The 19856-nt window shown below is 40.3% G+C and overlaps 1 protein-coding gene across 1 annotated transcript in view; it reads left to right on the top strand.

Moving 5' to 3' along the window:
* The window catches only part of TBCK (TBC1 domain containing kinase), a 481012-nt gene that overhangs the window by 317898 nt on the left and 143258 nt on the right, over positions 1-19856 (top strand). Inside the window, exon 22 of the mRNA XM_077278374.1 lies at positions 7672-7833. Coding sequence (XP_077134489.1) covers positions 7672-7833 — 162 coding nt within the window. The remainder of the gene's footprint in view (positions 1-7671; positions 7834-19856) is intronic.

Here is a 19856-nt window from a genome sequence, read left to right as displayed (position 1 = left end):
TTGTTTCTAGATTGACAGAGTATTAGCATTTTAATTATAGCCTTTATTGATTTAATAATACATTACAATTATTAGTCGTGTTATTAAATATACAATAAATCTTTGCTATTGTCATTGAACGCTCTTTAATATTCTGCTTGAGTGTATAGAATTTTGTATGTATATACAGCTCTGGCAAAAATTAAGAGACCACTGCAAAATGTTCAGTTTGTCTGATTTTTCCCTTTATAGGTATATTTTTTAGTAAAATGTAAATTGTTATTTTATTCTATAAACTTCTGACAACATGTCTCTGAATTTCCAAGCAATAAATTTTGTATTTTTTTCTGACAAAGAAAATGGTCAAAATTCGAAAAAAAAAAAAACCCCAGTGCTTTCAGACCTCAAATAATGCAAAGAAAACAAGTTCATAATAATTTAGAAAAAAACAATACTAATCTTTTAACTCAGGAAGAGTTCAGAAATCAATATTTTGTGGAATAACCATGATTTTTAATCACAGTTTTCATGCGTCTTGGCATGCCTTCCACCAGTCTTTCACACTACTCCTGGCACAAAAATGTAAGCCGTTCTTCTTTGTTTGATGGCTTGTGACTATCCATCATCCTCTTGATTACATTCCAGAGGTTTTCAATGGGGTTCAGGTCTGTAAATTGGGCTGTCCATGACAGGGTTTTGATGTGTTGGTCTCTTAATTTTTGCCAGAGCTGTATATTTAGATATATATCCTAAACTGAAGCAAAAGCTTAAAGCGGTGGTCCGAAAGCAAAGCATTTTTCCCTATCTATTTAGTCTTATAATCTAAGCTGTTTTCTGATATACTTGCTTTAAAAATTCCCTTAAGTTCCCTAACTACACTATCTAACTGCTTTTGTCATTTTTTCCACTTCCTGTTTGATGACTATTCCTGTGAATATCCCCAGTGCATGCTAGGATACTCACACAAAGAAGGGGGCAGCGGCTGCTGTCATTGTCACAGCCTGTGCCCTCTCCCTTCAACTAGGCAGACAACAGACCGGATGCCGCGCTCATCGCACAGGGCACTGGGGGAGACACTCAGGGACCAGTCCCTGAAATGAGCGTTACTGATGACGCTTCTTTTCAGGGAGGGGGCAAGGACTGTGATAATGACCACAGCCTCTGCCCTCTGCTCTGATGATGCATTGTTTGAGTATCCCAGCATGCACTGGGGATTTTCAAACGAATCGTGATCAGACAGGAAGTAGAGAAAAAAATACAAAAGTAGTTAGGTAGTGTAGATAAGGAACGGTAGGGAATTTTTAAAGCAAGTACCGTATGTACTCGAGTATAAGCCAACCCAAGTATAAGTCGAGACACCTAATTTTACCACAAAAACCTGGGAAAATTAATTGACTTGAGTATAAGCCAGGTATGCATTGTCCCCTCATCCCCATCCTGGTATGCATGACTCCTCATCCCTATCCTGGTATGAATGGCTCCTCATCCCTATCCTTGTATGCATGGCTCCTCATCCCTATCCTTGTATGCATAGCCCCCCTAAACCCCAGCTTTGTATGCATGGCTCCTCATCCCTATCCTGGTATGCATGGCTCCTCATCCCTATCCTGGTATGCATGGCTCCTCATCCCTATCCTTATATGCATGGCTCCTCATCCCTATCCTTGTATGCATGGCTCCCTTTTCTCTATCCTTGTATGCATGGCTCCTCATCCCTATCTTTGTATGCATGGCTCCTCATCCCTATCCTGGTATGCATGTCTCCTCATTCCTATCCTTGTATGCATGGCTCCCTTTTCTCTATCCTTATATGCATGGCTCCTCATCCCTATCCTTATATGCATGGCTCCTCATCCCTATCTTTGTATGCATGGCTCCTCATCCCTATCCTGGTATGCATGTCTCCTCATTCCTATCCTTGTATGCATGGCTCCCTTTTCTCTATCCTTATATGCATGGCTCCTCATCCCTATCCTTGTATGCATGGCTCCCTTTTCTCTATCCTTGTATGCATGGCTCCTCATCCCTATCTTTGTATGCATGGCTCCTCATCCCTATCCTGGTATGCATGTCTCCTCATTCCTATCCTTGTATGCATGGCTCCCTTTTCTCTATCCTTATATGCATGGCTCCTCATCCCTATCCTTATATGCATGGCTCCTCATCCCTATCTTTGTATGCATGGCTCCTCATCCCTATCCTGGTATGCATGTCTCCTCATTCCTATCCTTGTATGCATGGCTCCCTTTTCTCTATCCTTGTATGCATGGCTCCTCATCCCTATCTTTGTATGCATGGCTCCTCATCCCTATCCTGGTATGCATGTCTCCTCATTCCTATCCTGGTATGCATGGCTCCTCATCCCTATCCTTATATGCATGGCTCCTCATCCCCTATCCTTATATGCATGGCTCCTCATCCCCTATCCTTATATGCATGGCTCCTCATCCCTATCCTTATATGCATGGCTCCTCATCCCTATCCTTATATGCATGGCTCCTCATCCCTATCCTTGTATGCATGGCTCCTCATCCCTATCCTTATATGCATGGCTCCTCATCCCTATCCTGGTATGCATGGCTCCTCATCCCTATCCTTGTATGCATGGTCTCATGGTCAAAAAATGTGCTGAAAAACTCGGCTTATACTCGAGTATATACGGTATATTAGAAAATAGCTTTGATTATGAGACTAAATGGGAAAAATGCTTTGCCTTCTGACCAGCACTTTAATCATTGTGAAATTTAAAAGCACCTCAGTTTTAGAATATATTTGTATCAAAATCTCTGTTTGCAGTCTGTGAATGTCTTGTTTTGTCAACGTTGAAAGGTTGTTAATTTGTCTGACTAATCATGTCCATAACATTAGTGCAAGGCTTTATGCAGGAAATCCCGGGAACACGAACACAGCCTACGCTACTTTTATTTAGAAAAGATATGGATAGTTTAGAAACATCTGGATGTAGGTACAAATATTAAGCGACAGAAAGCAGAAAATGTTGACTAATAACGCATAGGCCCTGAGTCATCATTTGCAATTTTTTAAGTGACTATTCTTTCTTTTTTTTATGATATTTACTGCCATTATTATGGCACTAAATTTTTCAAAATGGCACACGTGAGTTGGTGAATTTTGTTCAAAGTCAAAAAAAGCTTTTTTATCTTAGTATATTTTTGCATCCTCTTAAAGCTAAAAGTCGCAAGTTCCTTTAAAAATATTGCACATTACTTCTGACTCCACTATAATCATACATGTTCATCTAAGCTAAATGTGAATGTACAACCCCAACTACAAAAAAAAAGTTAAGATGCTGTGCTAATGTCTTCAACTGTGTAAAAATGAAATTAGTTGGTAGTGCAGTAGGATAATAGCACAAACATTTTTTAAAGATTCGAAAAGTTGCTAATTATGAATTGACAAAACCTAAGACAGAAACATAATAAACATATACCCTAGTGTAAGTAGATAAGTAAAGGCAACAGTGCATATAAATAACTTTGGGTACTTATTCTACACTGTCAATTATGAATTGGGCTAAACATCTGGATAGGAAGCCCTTGCCCACATTGTCAAACGAGTACATTAAAACAGATGAAATCAGGTAAAGTTAACTTCAAGTCCCATTCCAAGTAAGAAATAGTTGCCACTACCTCCATGATCACATTAGCTTCAGTAAGAATAGCAGTGGCAAAAGGTTCATTTATATCAAGTGATGGTGCTAAATATCCCAAATCCACATGGAAGTGAAGACTCGGAAAGATACAACGGATATAAAAACTCTACACACCCCTGTTAAAATGCTTGATTTTTGTCATGTAACAAATCAAATCAAGAAGATTAATTTCAGCCCTTTTTCCACATTTAGTGTCACTCATAATCTAAACAATTTAATTGAAAAATAAAGCTGAATTTTGGGGGGCTGGAAAAAGACAAAAAATTAAGTGTGAAAAATCTCTGAAATTACTTTTCCTGGTAGCAAATGTAGCATTTTAACAAAGGCGCGTAGACTTTTTAGATGAACTGCAGATAAATAAACACATCAGTGGCAACTAGATCTGCAAATAATCCGGATCACTTTATTTTCTGCATATACAAGCGGATGAGAGGAGATGTAGAGCAGCCTTTGACCGTTTCTCGCACTCAGTACTTTCTCAAGGCATGTCTGGATTGCTTGAGGACCTCTCACCGGATCATAAGTGGTCAGTTTTTTCTCCTATTTTATTTGTAAATCCGTTTGACAGATAAGGGCCATTTTATTTTGTGCAAATTTTTATGGTCTTTACGTAACTCATAAGATCCTCTGGAGATGTGCCTTTGGGCTACTCTGCATTGTTACTTAGTGAGTCTCATCTCATCTTGATAATGGCCATAACAATTAGCACTAAATATAAAGGCCAATATCTCTAGAAATGTATATTGCAGTTTAAAATAAAAAAGCAAAATACTCTGGGTAGTAGCAGGAATGAAATAAAAACAGATCACTTTTGACCTGGCAAAAGGTCTTCTTTAATCCTCCTATTACGAACAAGTGACAATAAAATATATACAGTTTAATTTTCATAGCCCAACATGCTGTTCTTTTAGTAAATGTATGGAGTATTCTCATAGAAACGACAAAGGATCATTGCGTTCATTCAGCTATAGCAGTCCTAACACATCCGCTGTCTGTCTCTCCTATTTGACAAGACTGAAATACATTGTCAGCTGGCAGAAGAATCTGAATTATGATATTCTTTGCTTAATTAATCTCAAACAGACCTATTATTGAAAAAGTATGCCCCGAAAGCAAATGAAAAGGGGGCGTATCATTTTACTTATATTGATAGAAAATTATCAGGGACTAAATATACAATGGATCCTTATAATCCAACCTACATTCATTTAATTGTTTCACTTTATGGGACATAGATCCAATCGTAAAATTTGTTCAGGCTATCACTTTTTCCCAAAAATATTAGTCACCATACTCGTGATTACCTACTGACAAGGGGGGCAACATGGTGCTAATAAATAAAGAATATTATGTGATCCTTCTGTTTCTCTGAGAGGTAGCCTACAGCCAAAGGTTTCTAGCAGCTTACTTCGATTTCCCCATTGAAAACACGAAGCCAAATGGTTTATGTGTATGAGTGTCAGGAAAGATGACTGTCGGAGGGACAAGCATTCTGGTATCTAAGGTGGGTACGATTACAATGTGAGGCGTACATGCCATAGAGGTCGACTATGACTCTGCTATGAAGCCCTCGAAGATTGTTGTCTTTGCTACTCCTTAGTACAGAAGAACTATGAGAAATTGGGACAAGGAAAGAGATGGCAAAAAATGGCACCACTATGGGAGTCCTTTCATCCTATACTGGCACACCCCTTCTTACCAAATCCACTGCCTTTCATAAAACTTACCGATGACTGTGTCCCACGGCGGTCACTAGACATAATGTACCGGTAGTCTTCAGTATTCGCCAGAGCCTGTTGGAGAACGAACAAGGCTGGGTTTGGGAGGTAAGTATGCTGGTTTATTATTTTATAATGGGTAGAAGAGCTGTTAAGAAAGGGTTGTCTAGTCGTAGACAATGCCTTTAAAAACTGTATTACATTATTAAACAAGTACATTTTCCTAAAAAAATGAGATTATTTGTGCAGATGTGTTCTATATACTGAGACTGGAATGATTGAGGCACCGCAGATTTACAATGCAGAACACATCGGAAGACGAGGATTTCATGTACTAGTTAATTTCCCAAAGCACATTCCTGTTTTTAAGATGTGGAAATGTTCAGGAAAGCTGAATTCCCTTCAAGGAATCTTCCACATTAATGATTGAACACTGACATAATGATTGAACTCTTGTCCTTCCGATTTTCTCACACTGGAAGAAAAATTAATTTCTGTGGTTGTGAGGCCAGCTCCATTGTATACCAACAGTGATCTCTCACCTCTCTGTTCATTTGTGCAAGGCGAGGAATCAGGGATGTGAGGAGCAGCATTAATAAGATGAGATAAAAGATGCTCTGGCCTTTGAGTCTAGTGAGATGCAACAGCATATGTAGCAGAAATGTGCCGACTGCTCTCGAGGTTACAACAGGGCAGCAAGCGGAAGCTTCGGAATATCAATTGTGGAAATCCTGGTATGATATGCACTCCCTGGAATCTGCGCGCGTTACTTTTCTCTTTTGAAGATCTTAAAAGGGCAATCCTATTGAGCTATATATTTTTTTTATTATTGTTTTTTAGCTGCAAGGAGATTATAGTCATCTTTTTACTTGTACAAAAATTTAGACACTCTGTAATCCCTAGAGAGGAAACTGCTTTACAGCCCGTGAGAAGGGGCGGCTGAGCGCATCCTAGCCATGTTCTCCCATGATCTTTGTGCTATGTGAACTTGCCCGGAGTCTCCGCCAGTCGCAGGAATGTCTGCAAACTTAGGTCCTAGAGTTTTGCTGTTTTTATGTGTGTGTTTATTTTTTGGTTAACATACATTAAGAGATGCATTGCGGCACTCACCAATACGCTAAAATTCAGCAAACTCTAAAACATGAAGAAAGGAGGTAAGCGCATATCAGGCCTAAACCAATGATTGTCTGTGTGTGTCGAGTATCCGCATGCCTCCTCGCTGTATTTTAATGCCTTTGGCATAAAGTTTCCTGAATTTTAATATATGCCTTGCAGATATCCCCTCGATGTTCTATTTATCTTGGCTGATCACCTCTGAAGTGTACGGGATAGTGTTCTCTGTTGGGTGCCGGTACTAATTCCTAGGATTTGATCATTTATTTTTTTGTTTAGTTTTATTTTTTTATTTTAATTGTATTATATCCATTTTCCAATTTTTTGCACCCCATTGAAATCAAGCTTTCTCTCACTTCTGATCAGCTGACATTGAGGTGTTTTTCCATTATCCTCTTGTCAGCATAACACTGACCAATCAGCGCTTCCAGTATTGTACTTTGTAAGGACACACCCCTTTGACAAGAGGGGGTTGGTAATAGCCAGTTGTCAATTTATTCAAAAATTTCAAAAAGGCAAAAAAGAGAATTGCAGAGATGAAAGAAAAAATACTTTATAATTGTTATTTCATAAAGAAAAATATTTGCTCAAACTGGAATCAGGAGAGATGAAGGGTGATCTTTAAATTTAACTGTTCAGGCCATTCAATTATATATTTGCTCCAGTAATAAAAATGTATCAATGCATTTATTTTTAATCTGTAATAGTTTTTTTAGAACGATTACTTATAAAGGTAATTTGTCATGTTGAAAATGTTATCTCCTTTTCAGGCTGGATGTTATTAAGCAGGACGAGCTGAGCAGAATGATATACATTTTGGTGAGAAAGGATTGAGTAAAACTTGTATTTTATTCATTGAAATCCCTGGTGTTTATATAGATGAGTCCAACTGATGCACAGTCATGCAGGGAAGACTGTCAGTCACTGATTAGGACCGCCCACTGGACTCATGTATAAAACAGGGACTTCTATGAATAAAATATAAGTTTTACTGAATCTTTCCCAACAAACCTATGTATCATTCTGCTCAGCTTTGCCTTCTATACACCATGCTGTCCATGTATGAGACTGCAAGTACAACATGGCAGGTTCTACTTAACTTGCATAATCCTTGTTATCGGATATTTAACTGAATGTTTATATATTTATGTTGCATTATTCTTTATCCATTACCATCCTCTCTTGCAGATGTTTTTCCTTTGCACAAGATCTTCCACTTGTGGGACACGCTGCTCTTGGGGAATGCCTCTTTTCCTTTCTGTATTGGGGTGGCTATTTTGCAGCAGCTGAGGGTCCGGCTTCTTGCTAATGGATTTAATGAATGCATTCTGCTTTTTTCAGATTTACCAGGTAAGACATTGCCAAAAAATTTAAATTAATTTGATATCTTCAAAAATTGCCTCATGAACAACTGAAAGTTTGTGACTTGTCATTCAATCAGCAAGTTATCCCTTATCATATGGACAGGGGATAACTTGATTTTTTGGGACTCACCCTTTAAAGTGCTGGTTGAATAGTAAACCCATATATCAAAGATGAGAAATATTCTGGTCTTGTTGTCCACGTCAACCCCATGCATCATTTCTCCAGTATAGTTTAGAAATATTTTGATAATTTGATATTTGATGATAATTTCTTTTTTTTTTTTTAAATCAGATAATTTTTTATTAACAGTAGTCAAGTTGACAGCAGACATAATTGTGTCAAAAAGGAGAATAAACATGTTTACTAAAAGTTTTTGAAACAGTCACCCTCCCCCCCTTACCTCCTTCCTCCCTCAAAGCCTTTCTAAACAAGAATAGGACAATAGCATACATTGCTTACATAATAAAGCCACATACCTTGGAATCAGTTCCTCTCCATCCACGGTTTCAAAGGTTTTCAGACTTTCCCTTTTTTCATAAATACCCTTTTCCATATTAATAACCATATCAGACTGTCTATAAAATTCCTGCAGAGTCGGCGGTACCTCGCTCAACCAGTGCCTGGCAATAAGCTTTCGCGCAACATACAATAATCTAGCTATGGGCACTTTATGACGATTTGGAACTCGGATCTCTTTTACATATCCCAAAATATATATCACAGGATCTCTTTCAATTGCACAGCCATACGATTTTCCAATTGCTTCTCTCACATCCAACCAGTATGAATTCTCGTACATTGCCATAGATGTGTAGAATCCCTGCCCCCTCGGATTGACACCTAGGAAACTCAGAAGTCTGTCTCAGCTCTGCCTTATATAGTCTATCTGGAGTTCTATATACTCTGTGAAGCACATATAATTGCGAAAGTCTACCCGGCTCACCTAATGATAGTTGGGGAATATACTCCATGCTATCCTCCCATTTATCCTCCTCTATCCTTCCCAACTCTTTCTCCCATTTCTCTTTTGCTTTAATAGGAAATCTATTAAGAAAGGTATATAACAAATCCCTATAAATATCCGAGACTACCCCTTTCGTTCCTCCCGTTGCACAGACATAGTCTACCAGAATATCTCTATAAATTTCCATATCAACCGTTTTGCTCTGCGCAAGATAGGCATGTCTCAACTGTCCATATTGCAACCTACAGGTCTCCTGCAACCCGTAACTCTCCTGCAGTGCCTCAAAGGATAACAGTCCTTGTGCGTCCTGAATCTGAGCCATATATTGAATACCCAATGCTTTCCAATTTTTGAATTCCCCCATTTTAATAAATTCAGGTAATATTTCATTGAGCCATATTGTGGAGAAATTTGTTAAAAGTCCCATTCCCCTTGTCTTTTTAATTGTCTCCCAACCTTTTGAATCAATGTCAAGGTAGGATAAGCCGTTCCAAACTTCCTGAATCCCCCCGCCTCCAATCCCTGAACCAATGAGTCCCTTCCCACGAACCAGACCAAAATCCGTTGAACCAAGCCCAGTCCATTCACCTCTCCAGCTTCTCATCTGCTGACCCTGCGCTGCCAAAAAATAGATCCAGGGATTCGGAAGGGCCAGTCCCCCCCCCCCCATCTTTAGGCCTCTGAAGCAATTCCAGCCTAATTCTTGGCTGTTTCTTCCCCCAAACAAGGTCTCGAAATATAGAGTTAATGGTGTGAAACCACTTTCGTGGCAACCAAACGGGGGAATTATGCAATACATACAATAATTGGGGCATAAGAATCATTTTAATTAAGTTTATCCTTCCCACCACTGAAAGGTATAGTTTGCACCATGCCCCTATTTTCTTCCTAAACCTGTCCAGCAATGGGAGACAGATTCAGATTGACGTAGCTCGAAATTTGATGATAATTTCACTAGGATTAATCACCAGGATATCTCCAGTAGTACACTAGAATACGTTTTTTGTGACAACCGATTCAAACATCACAGCATTCTTCATACCATGATTTGTTCACCAAAATTGTTGTAAGAAAGTAAGGACTAGGCCTGTACGGTCGTGTTGTTTAAAATTAAGACATCAGCTTTCCAAAGCATGGAAAGAGGGGTATGTGTAAATACCTGTAACATGGTCTTGATGTACATACACAATTCTGTCAGACGTGTAGAAGATTTTTAATGAAACTGATTTTGTTTGATATAGAGCTTGTCAATAGTTGATGCGCCTGACTACCATAAATTTCCGTGCGTACATCTTTTTTCTCTTGCTGCATGGAAGGTGTGTTGCCTGCAGCATGTCAGGAAGGATAGCAGTCAGCTGGGGACTAGCGCTGCTATTTCTCCCCAGGACAAATTCCTGCCTCTGAAGAACCACACTGTCCCAACTTGATTTCTCTGTCCTGTTAAAACATATTGCTCACGTATAATAGGTGTATTGCTTTATTATTTGTTCTTGGGGAGAAAAAGGTGAATATTTCTTAAATCAAATCTAGTTTCCATAACTATTTGGAATCTCCTGATACTTTCCGGCTATCCCATTCCAGAATGTGAGCCTTAGTGACAGGTGAATATTGACAGTAGGTCAATCCAGAATGCCATGCTTTTTTGTACAAATAATTTGAAGTTTATGAACTCGTCTAGTCATATGCATCTCATTGTCTTCTTCCAGTTCTTCTTTGGAAAATTTCTATTTAAATGCTCATTATTTATTTGCAATTATTAGTCTCAAAAATATAAAAAAATGGCATTGGTCAAACTACTTAGATTTTTTTTTCTAACGAGTTGTGCAAAGATTGCCAGTAAATAACATGCAATGGTAGAAACAGAGGTCCCGATTCATTAAGACTGGCATTTCGTACATTAGTCTTAATGATGGGCATGCAGAAGTAAGGTGTGCCTAATTAATTGAGGCCCCTTAATGAATTAAGAGCATCTCATCACTGGTGTGTGCCTCGTCAGAGATGTTACTCGCGACAGAGACATTTCAGGCTTAAGCTATGCCACTAAATTGCCATAACCTTTTGAAGAATTTGTCTGGCGAACTTTGCCACACCTTGTCCACCTTGACGTCCTGGCCAGGACTATTGTGAAAATGTCAAACTTTTCAAAATGTTTGAAATCTGTCAAAAACACTTTGGTGAATCGGCGCTAAAGTCTTCCAAGATTTGTTGTATCTGACGGCATTGTAAAGTGGAAAACTTTGAGTGAATATTGAATTGTTCTTATTAGTCTTGAATGTCGTTAACTACTTAAAGGGAATCTGTCACCTACTTTTCCGTATATAAGCTTCGGCCACCGCCATCAGGGGCTTATCTACAGCATCCTGTAATGCTGTAGATAAGCCCGCGATGTAACCTGAAAGATAAGAAAAAACAAGTTATAATATACTCACCTGCGGGGGTGGTCTGATGGTTTCCGGTCCGATGGGCATCGCGGTCCGGGTCCGGCGCCTCCCATCTTCATACGATGACGTCCTCTTCTTTGCTTCCTGTCGCAGCTCCTGCACAGGCGTACTGATTTGCCCTGTTATGGGCAGAGCAAAGTACTGCAGTGCACAGGTGCTGGGCCTCTCGGACCTTTCCCGGCGCCTGCGCACTGCAGTACTTTGCTCTGCCCACAACAAGGGAGATAAAGTACACCTGCGCCGGAGCTGCGACAGGAAGCAAAGAAGAGGATGTCATCGCATGAAGATGGGAGGCGCTGGACCTAGAGCGCGATGCCCATCAGACCAGACCGCATCGGACCGCCCCCCCCCCCCCCCGGGTGAGTATAATCTAACTTGTTTTTCTTATCTTTCAGGTTACATCGGGGGCTTATCTACAGCATTACAGAATGCTCTAGATAAGCCCCTGATGGCGGTGGCCGAAGCTTATATTGGAAAAAGTAGGTGACAGATTCCCTTTAAATGGTCACTGTACGTTATGACAAATTGATGTAATTTGATAGTGTGCTGAATAGTCAATCTCCAAATCACTGCTCTAAAAATTGTCATCATATCCCTGAAAAGTGTCACCCCCTCCAGAGTGTCCGCCAACCAGTGTCTCTAATGTCTAATTTACTGCTCACTTCCTGTTGTCAACTATTATGTGACTCTAGCAGCAGAAATGCCGATACGGATTACAAGAAGTGGACACGGTTTTGTCTATTCGCTCCTGCCTTCATGTCAATCTGTATGCATGCACAAAAGAGAAGCCAGCTTTCTGTCTGGGGCAGGAAAGCGATTGGACACTGGCAGGTACAATACATGCTGCGATGTAAGGGAAAGGATGTTCCAGCACATATATCGCTGGTAGAATGCCAATAAAGAGGAACTGCCCACACCAAAAGAGTGGATGGCAAGTTACAGAACATGAAATCAGGACAGTTCCTTAGAATGAAATCTGCAACAAAAGCACTTGTCCAGAAATGATGACAGACAATCTAGTGCTGTTGTTACAATAAAATGTATCCTAAAGAAAATTACAATCAACAATATCACTATACAGATTTCACAAAAAATAGACATGGACTGTAGCAAAAATAACCTAAAAACATAAGTCCTGTAAATATAATTACCTCCCAGCTGTTTGACTGTTGATACGGTATGTTTGCCATGTGGAAACAGGAGGAGTCAGAGCTTTAGAACATCCTTCCAGAGTCAGCATCTACACGATTGGGATGCTACCTGTCAGACACAGCCGGACTACCTACCTATAGAAAACGCAGCAACACTTTATTACCGTCTCTGCCTTCCTGAGAGGCATGTGAGCACTGCGCATACAGTTCAGCTATTAGTAGTAGTGCTTCCTGCTCCTATCGCAGGGATCTTTTAACCCTGGGAAGGCATGGAAGTTGTTGGGACTTAGCGGAACCACCCCTGCTCTGCAGCCTAGGCAAAAGTCTAAATTTGCCCTAGAACCGATGCTGACAGTCAGAACTAAAAAAAAAAAATATGATTGTGTAGAAATGCTGTCAAATGGTAATTTATGACATTATGGGAAACACTGCAGTTTATAGAGGCACCCCCTAATGAAAAATATATGTGTTTTCCAAATGTATCAACTTGTAATGCAACTTAGTCCTCCTGTGTCTCAAAAAGTAAGGCACAAGTTACATAGTGCAAAACCATTGCTTTTTCTCCCGCCTGTTTTTCTTATTTTGCCACTGTCTGCACCAAAATGTGGCGCATTATTGCACTTTTGCGGCATTTTTATTCCATTTCCTTTTTTTGATGTTTTCTTTTTAGTGCAGAAGCAATGGTATTTTGCTTTTAGAAACAAGAATATGGCTTACTAATTATCTGGCCTTGGAAAACAAACATTAAGGCTACTTTCACACTTGCGTTTTGTGCTGTACGTCGTTCTGCAGCAAAATGACGGATCGACGGACGTCATGAAAATAGGGAAAAAACGTGTGTGACGCATCCAGTGTAATGACGGATGTGTGGTCCACAAATTCCGGGAATCAAATGTCCGGGGACGAGAGAGAGAGAGAGAGAGACTGACTTTTCCTGGATCTGAAAATCCTTCCGGGCATGCTCAGAGGAGAAAAACGGGATCTGTCGCTGGATTCCTGTGTGTGGCGGTCAGCGACGGATCCTGCGTCCATAGGCTTCCATTATAGCCGACGACGGGCAGTGCAGGATGCACCGCAGACCGATTTTCTGAAGTGCATAAAAAAAGGTCCTCTGAACGTTTAATCCGCACGGACCGCTATTTTCTGACGGATCCAGTGCACGACGGATTAAACGGATGGCCATCCGTCACAATCTGTCGCTAATACAAGTCTATGGGAAAATGCAGGATCCTGCATTCTCAAAAATCGAAGGATTGCGACAGAAGCTGAAAAACGCAAGTGTGAAAGTAGCCTTTACACATTACATATTTTTGGCAGAAAAAAATTATCAATTTCTCACCTCCCAACTTTGAAAGTTCGTTAAAATGAACGCATACTGTGGGTACTTGTAGTGCACCACGGCAATTTCTGTTGCCTCTGATTCCTCCACACACACATGATGCCCACAGTTCTCCCACACAGTACAATGCTCCACGCTGTACTATGTCCCACAGTCCCTCCCCACACAGTATAATACCACCACTGCCCCATTATGAAACCCTTCCTGTGCCCCTTACATTATACCACCATAGACTCCCCACATATTATAATGAATTCGCTGTAGCCACTTCCACATATTATGCAGTCCAACCAATGTCCCCCAATGAAGCATCCCACCTTCCTATGCGTCCTTTCACATCCCTGCTCCCCTGCAAATGAGTTTAGTCTGCTGCCCAGTCATGTGACCTGATTTAGCGGTGGTGTTCTGTTCGCTAAGCCACAAACCTTACTCGGGGAAGGGGCTGAAGTAGGATTTTTGGTGAGGAGCATGCCACTCACCCAGCGCTACACCTCTTCATGAATCTAGATCATCTGACTCCAGTACGCGTCCCTATGAAGACCTACGTGAAAAACGCCAGTCTTGATGAATCAGTCTCAATGTCAAAACCGGCCCATATGAAAATAGTCTGATACTGTAATAATAAAATCCAATATTAACTGTAGGGGCACAGGGGACGTTCAGGAGCCCCTGGTGGATACTGCATTCTGTGCATGGATTCTCTGCCTCACATTCATTTTAATGAGCTAGTTACGCTATAAAAAGCTGTGTTTTCTCTGCATTGTGGATCTACAGCAGTGGTGGTTTCCCTTTGTGCTAGGAAAGGCCTTGAGGCACTGACCTGGTGAAATTACAAATTACCATCATTATTATTTTTCAAAAGAACAGATAATGCTTATTCTGCGCTGAACTCCCACAGAGCCTTGCCGAGTGCTGCCGTATTAATTAATTCTTTGTAAGACATGCTCAGACTGCTCGCAGAACTTCAGCCTCTTTTCTCTGGTATATCATTTTTAACTCTAAACTGTAATGTTATTCTCCGCATATAAAGCAGTGTTTTCTCCCTGTACATAGTTATCCTCCAATCCTACTTCCTGGCCATTTTACAAAGACATGGAGGGAATAATCTCTAGGAGTCCAGCAGAATTCTAATCAATGTTTTTGCCAGAACTTTGTATGATGCATTTCTGCTGTGTATTGTCTTGGCTGCACTGTAGACCTGCCTCATTGGGCCAATAAGAAGTAGTCTGAAACACACCTCTTTTCTGGCCAGTGGCTTAGTCTACTGATATGTGTCTTCCTCAAAGTTGGCAAATATCTATACAGTGGATATAAAAAGTTTTACACGCATATTAAAATGACAGTTTTGGAATGGCCCATACCTGAATCCAGTTGAAATTCTGTGGGTTGACCAGATTTGGAGCGCTACTGCAAGGGAGATTGTCAATTCTTCATGTGTCATACTGATAGACTCCTACCCAAGAATGAATTCTGTCATAAATTCAGCCGGGGCTCCTTTTGCATCAATTACTGCATCAATGGCATGGAGGCAATCAGCCTGTGGCACTGCTGAGGTGTTATGGAAGCCCAGGTTGCTTTGATAGCAGCCTTCAGCTCGACTACACTGTTGGGTCTGGTGTCTCATCTTAATCTTGACAATACCTCATAGATTCTCTATGGGGTTAAGAACAGGCAAGTTTGCTGGCCAATTTAAAAAAAATTTAAACTAGGTATTGGTAATTTTGGCAGTGTGGACAGGTGCCAAGTTCCGCTGGAGAATGAAATTTCCACTCCAAAATGATTGTCAGCAGAGGAAAGCATGTAGTGCTCTAAAAATTTCCTGGTAGACGGCTGCTCTGACTTTGGTCTTGATAAAACACAGTGGACCTACACCAGCAGATGACATGGCTCCCCAAACCATCGCTGATTGTGGAAACTTCACACTACACCTCAAGCAGCTTGGATTGTGGCCTCTCCACTCTTCCTCCAGACTCTGGGACTTTGATTTCCAAATGAAATGCAAAATTTACTTTAATCTGAAAACAACACCTTGGACCACTGAGCAACAGTACAAATATTTTCTCCTCTTCCCAGGTACGACACTTCCGGCGTCATCTTTTGGTCATGAGTGGCTTAACACAAGGAATCCGACACTTGTAGCCCATGTCCTGGATACGTGTGTGTGTGTGTGTGTGTGTGTGTGTGTGTGTGTGTGTGTGTGTGTGTGTGTGTGTGTGATGGCTCTTGAAACAATGAGTCCAGCAGCAGTCCACTCCTTGTGAATCCCCCCCCCCCCCAATTTTTGAATGGCCTTTTCTTAACAATCCTTTCAAGGCTGTGGTTATCCCAGTTGCTTGTGCACCTTTTTCTACCACACTTTTTCCTTCCACTCAACTTTCCATTAATATGCTTTAATACAGCACTCTGTGAACAGCCAGCTACTTTAACAATGACTTTTTGTGGCTTACCCTCCATGTGGAGTGTGTCAATGACTGCCTTTTGGCCATCTGTCAAGTCAGCAGTCTTCCCCATGATTGTGGAGCCTACTGAAACAGACTGACTGACCTTTTTAAATGCTTAGGAAGCCTTTGCAGTTGTTTTTTGTTATTTATTCTAATTTATTTAGGTAATGACTTTGGGGTTTTCATTGGCTGTAAGCCATAATCAACACTAACAGAAATAAACACTTGACATAGATCACTCTGTTTGCAATGACTCTATATAATATATGAGGTTCACTTTTTGTATTGAAGAACTGAAATATATTAACTTTTTGATTATATTCTAATTTTGTGAGAAGCACCTGTATGTGGTATCAATGTACTCAGGAGAAATTGCACAACCACTTTTGTGGTCCATTTTCTCCTGTTACCCCTGTGAAAATAAAACAATTTGGGGCTAAAAGAACATTTTTGAAGGAAAAATATGATCCTTTTATTTTCACAGATCTATGTTATAAACTTTTGTGAAACATCTGGGGGTACAAGGTGCTCACACACATCTAGATACATTCCTTGATGGGTCTAGATTCCAAAATGGGGTCACTTTTGGGTTTTTTTTTTCACTGTTTAGGCACATCAGGGGCTCTCCAAACGTGACATAGCATCTGCTCTCGATTCCAGGCATTTTTAAGTTCAAATAGTCAAATGGTGCTCATTCCCTTATAATTCATGCCGTGCGCCCAAACAATAGCTTTCCCCCACATATGGGATATTGGAGTACTCTGGAGAAATTGCACAACAAATTTTGGAGTCCATTTTCCCCAGTTACCCTTGTGAAAATAAAAAATATGTGGCTAAAGTAAAAGAATTTTTAAAAAAATAAAATGTTATTTTTTTTATTCCACATTGCTTTTCTGTGAAGCACCTGAAGGGTTAATAAACTTCTTGAATGTGGTTTTGAGAACTTTGAGGGGTGCAGTTAGAATGGTGTCACTTTGGGGTATTTTCTGTCATTTACGCCCCCTCCCCAAAGTCACTTTAAATGTGATGTGGTCCCTATAAAAATAGCCTTTTAAATTTTGTTGAAAAAACTAGAAATTGCTGATCAACTTTTAGCCCTTCTAACTTCCTAACAAAAAAAAATGTTTAAAAAATGCAGATATAAAGTAGACATGTGGAAAAGGTTATTTATTAACTATTTTGTGTGACATAACTCTCTGGTTTAAGAGTAAAAGAATTAAAAGTTTGAAAATTGTGAAATTTGCGCCAAATTTCTGATATTTTCACAAATAAGCGCAAGTCGTATCAAGTAAATGCTATTACTACGATGAAGTTCAACATGTCATTAAAAAAACATTCTCAGAATCACTGGGATCCATTGAAGTGTTGCAGAGTTATCACTTAAAGTGACTCAGTTTCTAAAAACATTGGCATGGTCGTTAAAGGAGTTGTCCACTACTACCTCTTCTTCAGCTAAATGTTTGGCCCTGATAAAATAATAAAGTGTCGGCACTCGCGGCCTCGGGGCTATGATGTGCTGGAATGAACACCACATCACAGCCACGAGGAGAGCCGGACCCACACCTTCTAGTCTGCCCGTCCCTTACTTCAGTGGTCAGACATCCAAAAAACAGATCAATTATTGTGATCAAAGTTTGGTCTGAGTGTCATCAGTTATTCTTGTATGTGGAAAAAAAGAAGAGTTTCTCCACCCTCCCTTTTTCTGATAATCCGCGAAAATCGGACTACACTCAGATGTCATCCAAGTGCAGTCTCTGCTATTTTCCACTGACATGCGAATGGCCCCATAGACTATCAAAGGTATGAGTGCTATCCATGAAAAGCAGACTTCTGAATGGTAACTTATTCTAACACATTGTCTTCTTTGTGGCCATTGTTATAAAACATCCTGGATAAGCCCTTTACGTTCCTCTGATCTTGCGGTCGTGGTCTCTGCATGCACTAACGTAAAGGTATATTCACATAGAGAAGATTTGCTGCAGAAATGTTTTCACAGAAACTCTATTCAATTCCTCTAAATTCAGTTGTTTTGGCAGTGAGCCCATGAATGCCTCTATTAAGATGACTAGAACAATTGCAGATATTTCTCTGTCGCTGAATTTTGCTATGAGGCGTCCTAACTTCTAACAAGTGGAACTCACAAACTTCCACTCTCTTCACCCGTGTGATTCTTGATTCTTTGACCTGACATTCCTCTTTTGTAGCGTAGCTGTTTGTGTTCCTTGTTGCCCAGATACCCTCTTCTCCTCTTCTCCTCAGTCCTGTAGTTAATTTGTGTAATGGGAAAGAATTGAGGTTTAATTGATTAGCCAACTTCTTGAAAACCGTTATTGTACAGTATGTTTGCACTATATTACGGACACTTGTGCCTTGTACAGAAGCCATGATCAGCAGAGGTCTACATTAACCCTTTGCTATGTGCATGATTACAATTATCTTGTAAGAACAAGACAAATACTGAGAAAACACAAATTACATTAAACCTCTAGTGTAAAGATGTACAATGGTGTTAGTCCTTGTCCGCCCAAGACTTTTCCAAGTTGTTGCCACAGTGTTCTTTGTCATGCAGCCCACGTGATGAAATGACGCAGATTATTAAATGACTGTGACTGGAGCTTGGGAAATGCATAGAGGCAGGTCATCTATTCATGCTGTCAGCTTTTTCCTACCTTGACAATAATGGATTTATTGATGGCAAAAGGTGACTCGGGGACAGATTAAAGGAACAGACTTCAGCTGAAATAATAAATCTTTGCTGGGTGTGTATACGGGCACATCCTTTTTAATCTCCGCTTAATAAAGAAGTAAAGAAGTGATTTTATACTGAGACTAAACATTTCCTTTTTTTGCATTTTAAATGTAGAGAAAGAACACAACTATATATATATATATATATATATATATATATATATATATATATATATATATATATATATATATATATATATATTTACAAGCTTTATTACTTGCTAAATGATCAGTGTTCACATATTACTGTATTTTCGGACTATAAGACCATAAGATGCACCTAGGTTTTAGAGGAGGAAAATAGTAAAAAAAAATGTAAGCTAACAATGTGGTCAATTCTGTACTAGTGTGCCCCATCCTGGTATGTATATGTCCCCAATCCAGGTATACATGTCCCCTCATCCCCATCCTGGTATGCATGTCCCCTCATCCCCATCCTGGTATGCATGGTCCTCTCATCACCATCCTGGTATGCATGGTCCCCCCATCCCCATCCTGATATCCATGGCCCCCTCATTCCCATCCTGGTAGGCATGGTCCCCTCATCCCCATCCTGGTATGCATGGTCCCCTCATCCCCATCCTGGTATGCATGATTCCCTCATCACCATCCTGGTATGCATGGTCCTCTCATTCTCATTCTGGTATGCATTGTCCCCTCATCCTGGTATGCATGGTCCCCTCATCCCCATCCTGGTATGCATGATTCCCTCATCATCATCCTGGTATGCATGGTCCCCTTATTCCCATCCTGGTAGGCATGGTCCCCTCATCCCCATCCTGGTAGGCATGGCACCCTAATCCCCATTCTGGTAAGCATGGTCCCCTTATCCCCATCCTGGTATGCATGGTGACTTCCCTTTGTCCCCTTGCAGCATGCTGTTCTGATGCCGGCAGCTGATTTATGCTTTTAAGCAGCACATGG

This window comes from Ranitomeya variabilis, chromosome 1 (assembly GCF_051348905.1).
Source record: "Ranitomeya variabilis isolate aRanVar5 chromosome 1, aRanVar5.hap1, whole genome shotgun sequence".
In the NCBI taxonomy this organism is placed as follows: domain Eukaryota; kingdom Metazoa; phylum Chordata; class Amphibia; order Anura; family Dendrobatidae; genus Ranitomeya; species Ranitomeya variabilis.
This window is presented reverse-complemented; position numbering and strand designations above follow the sequence as displayed.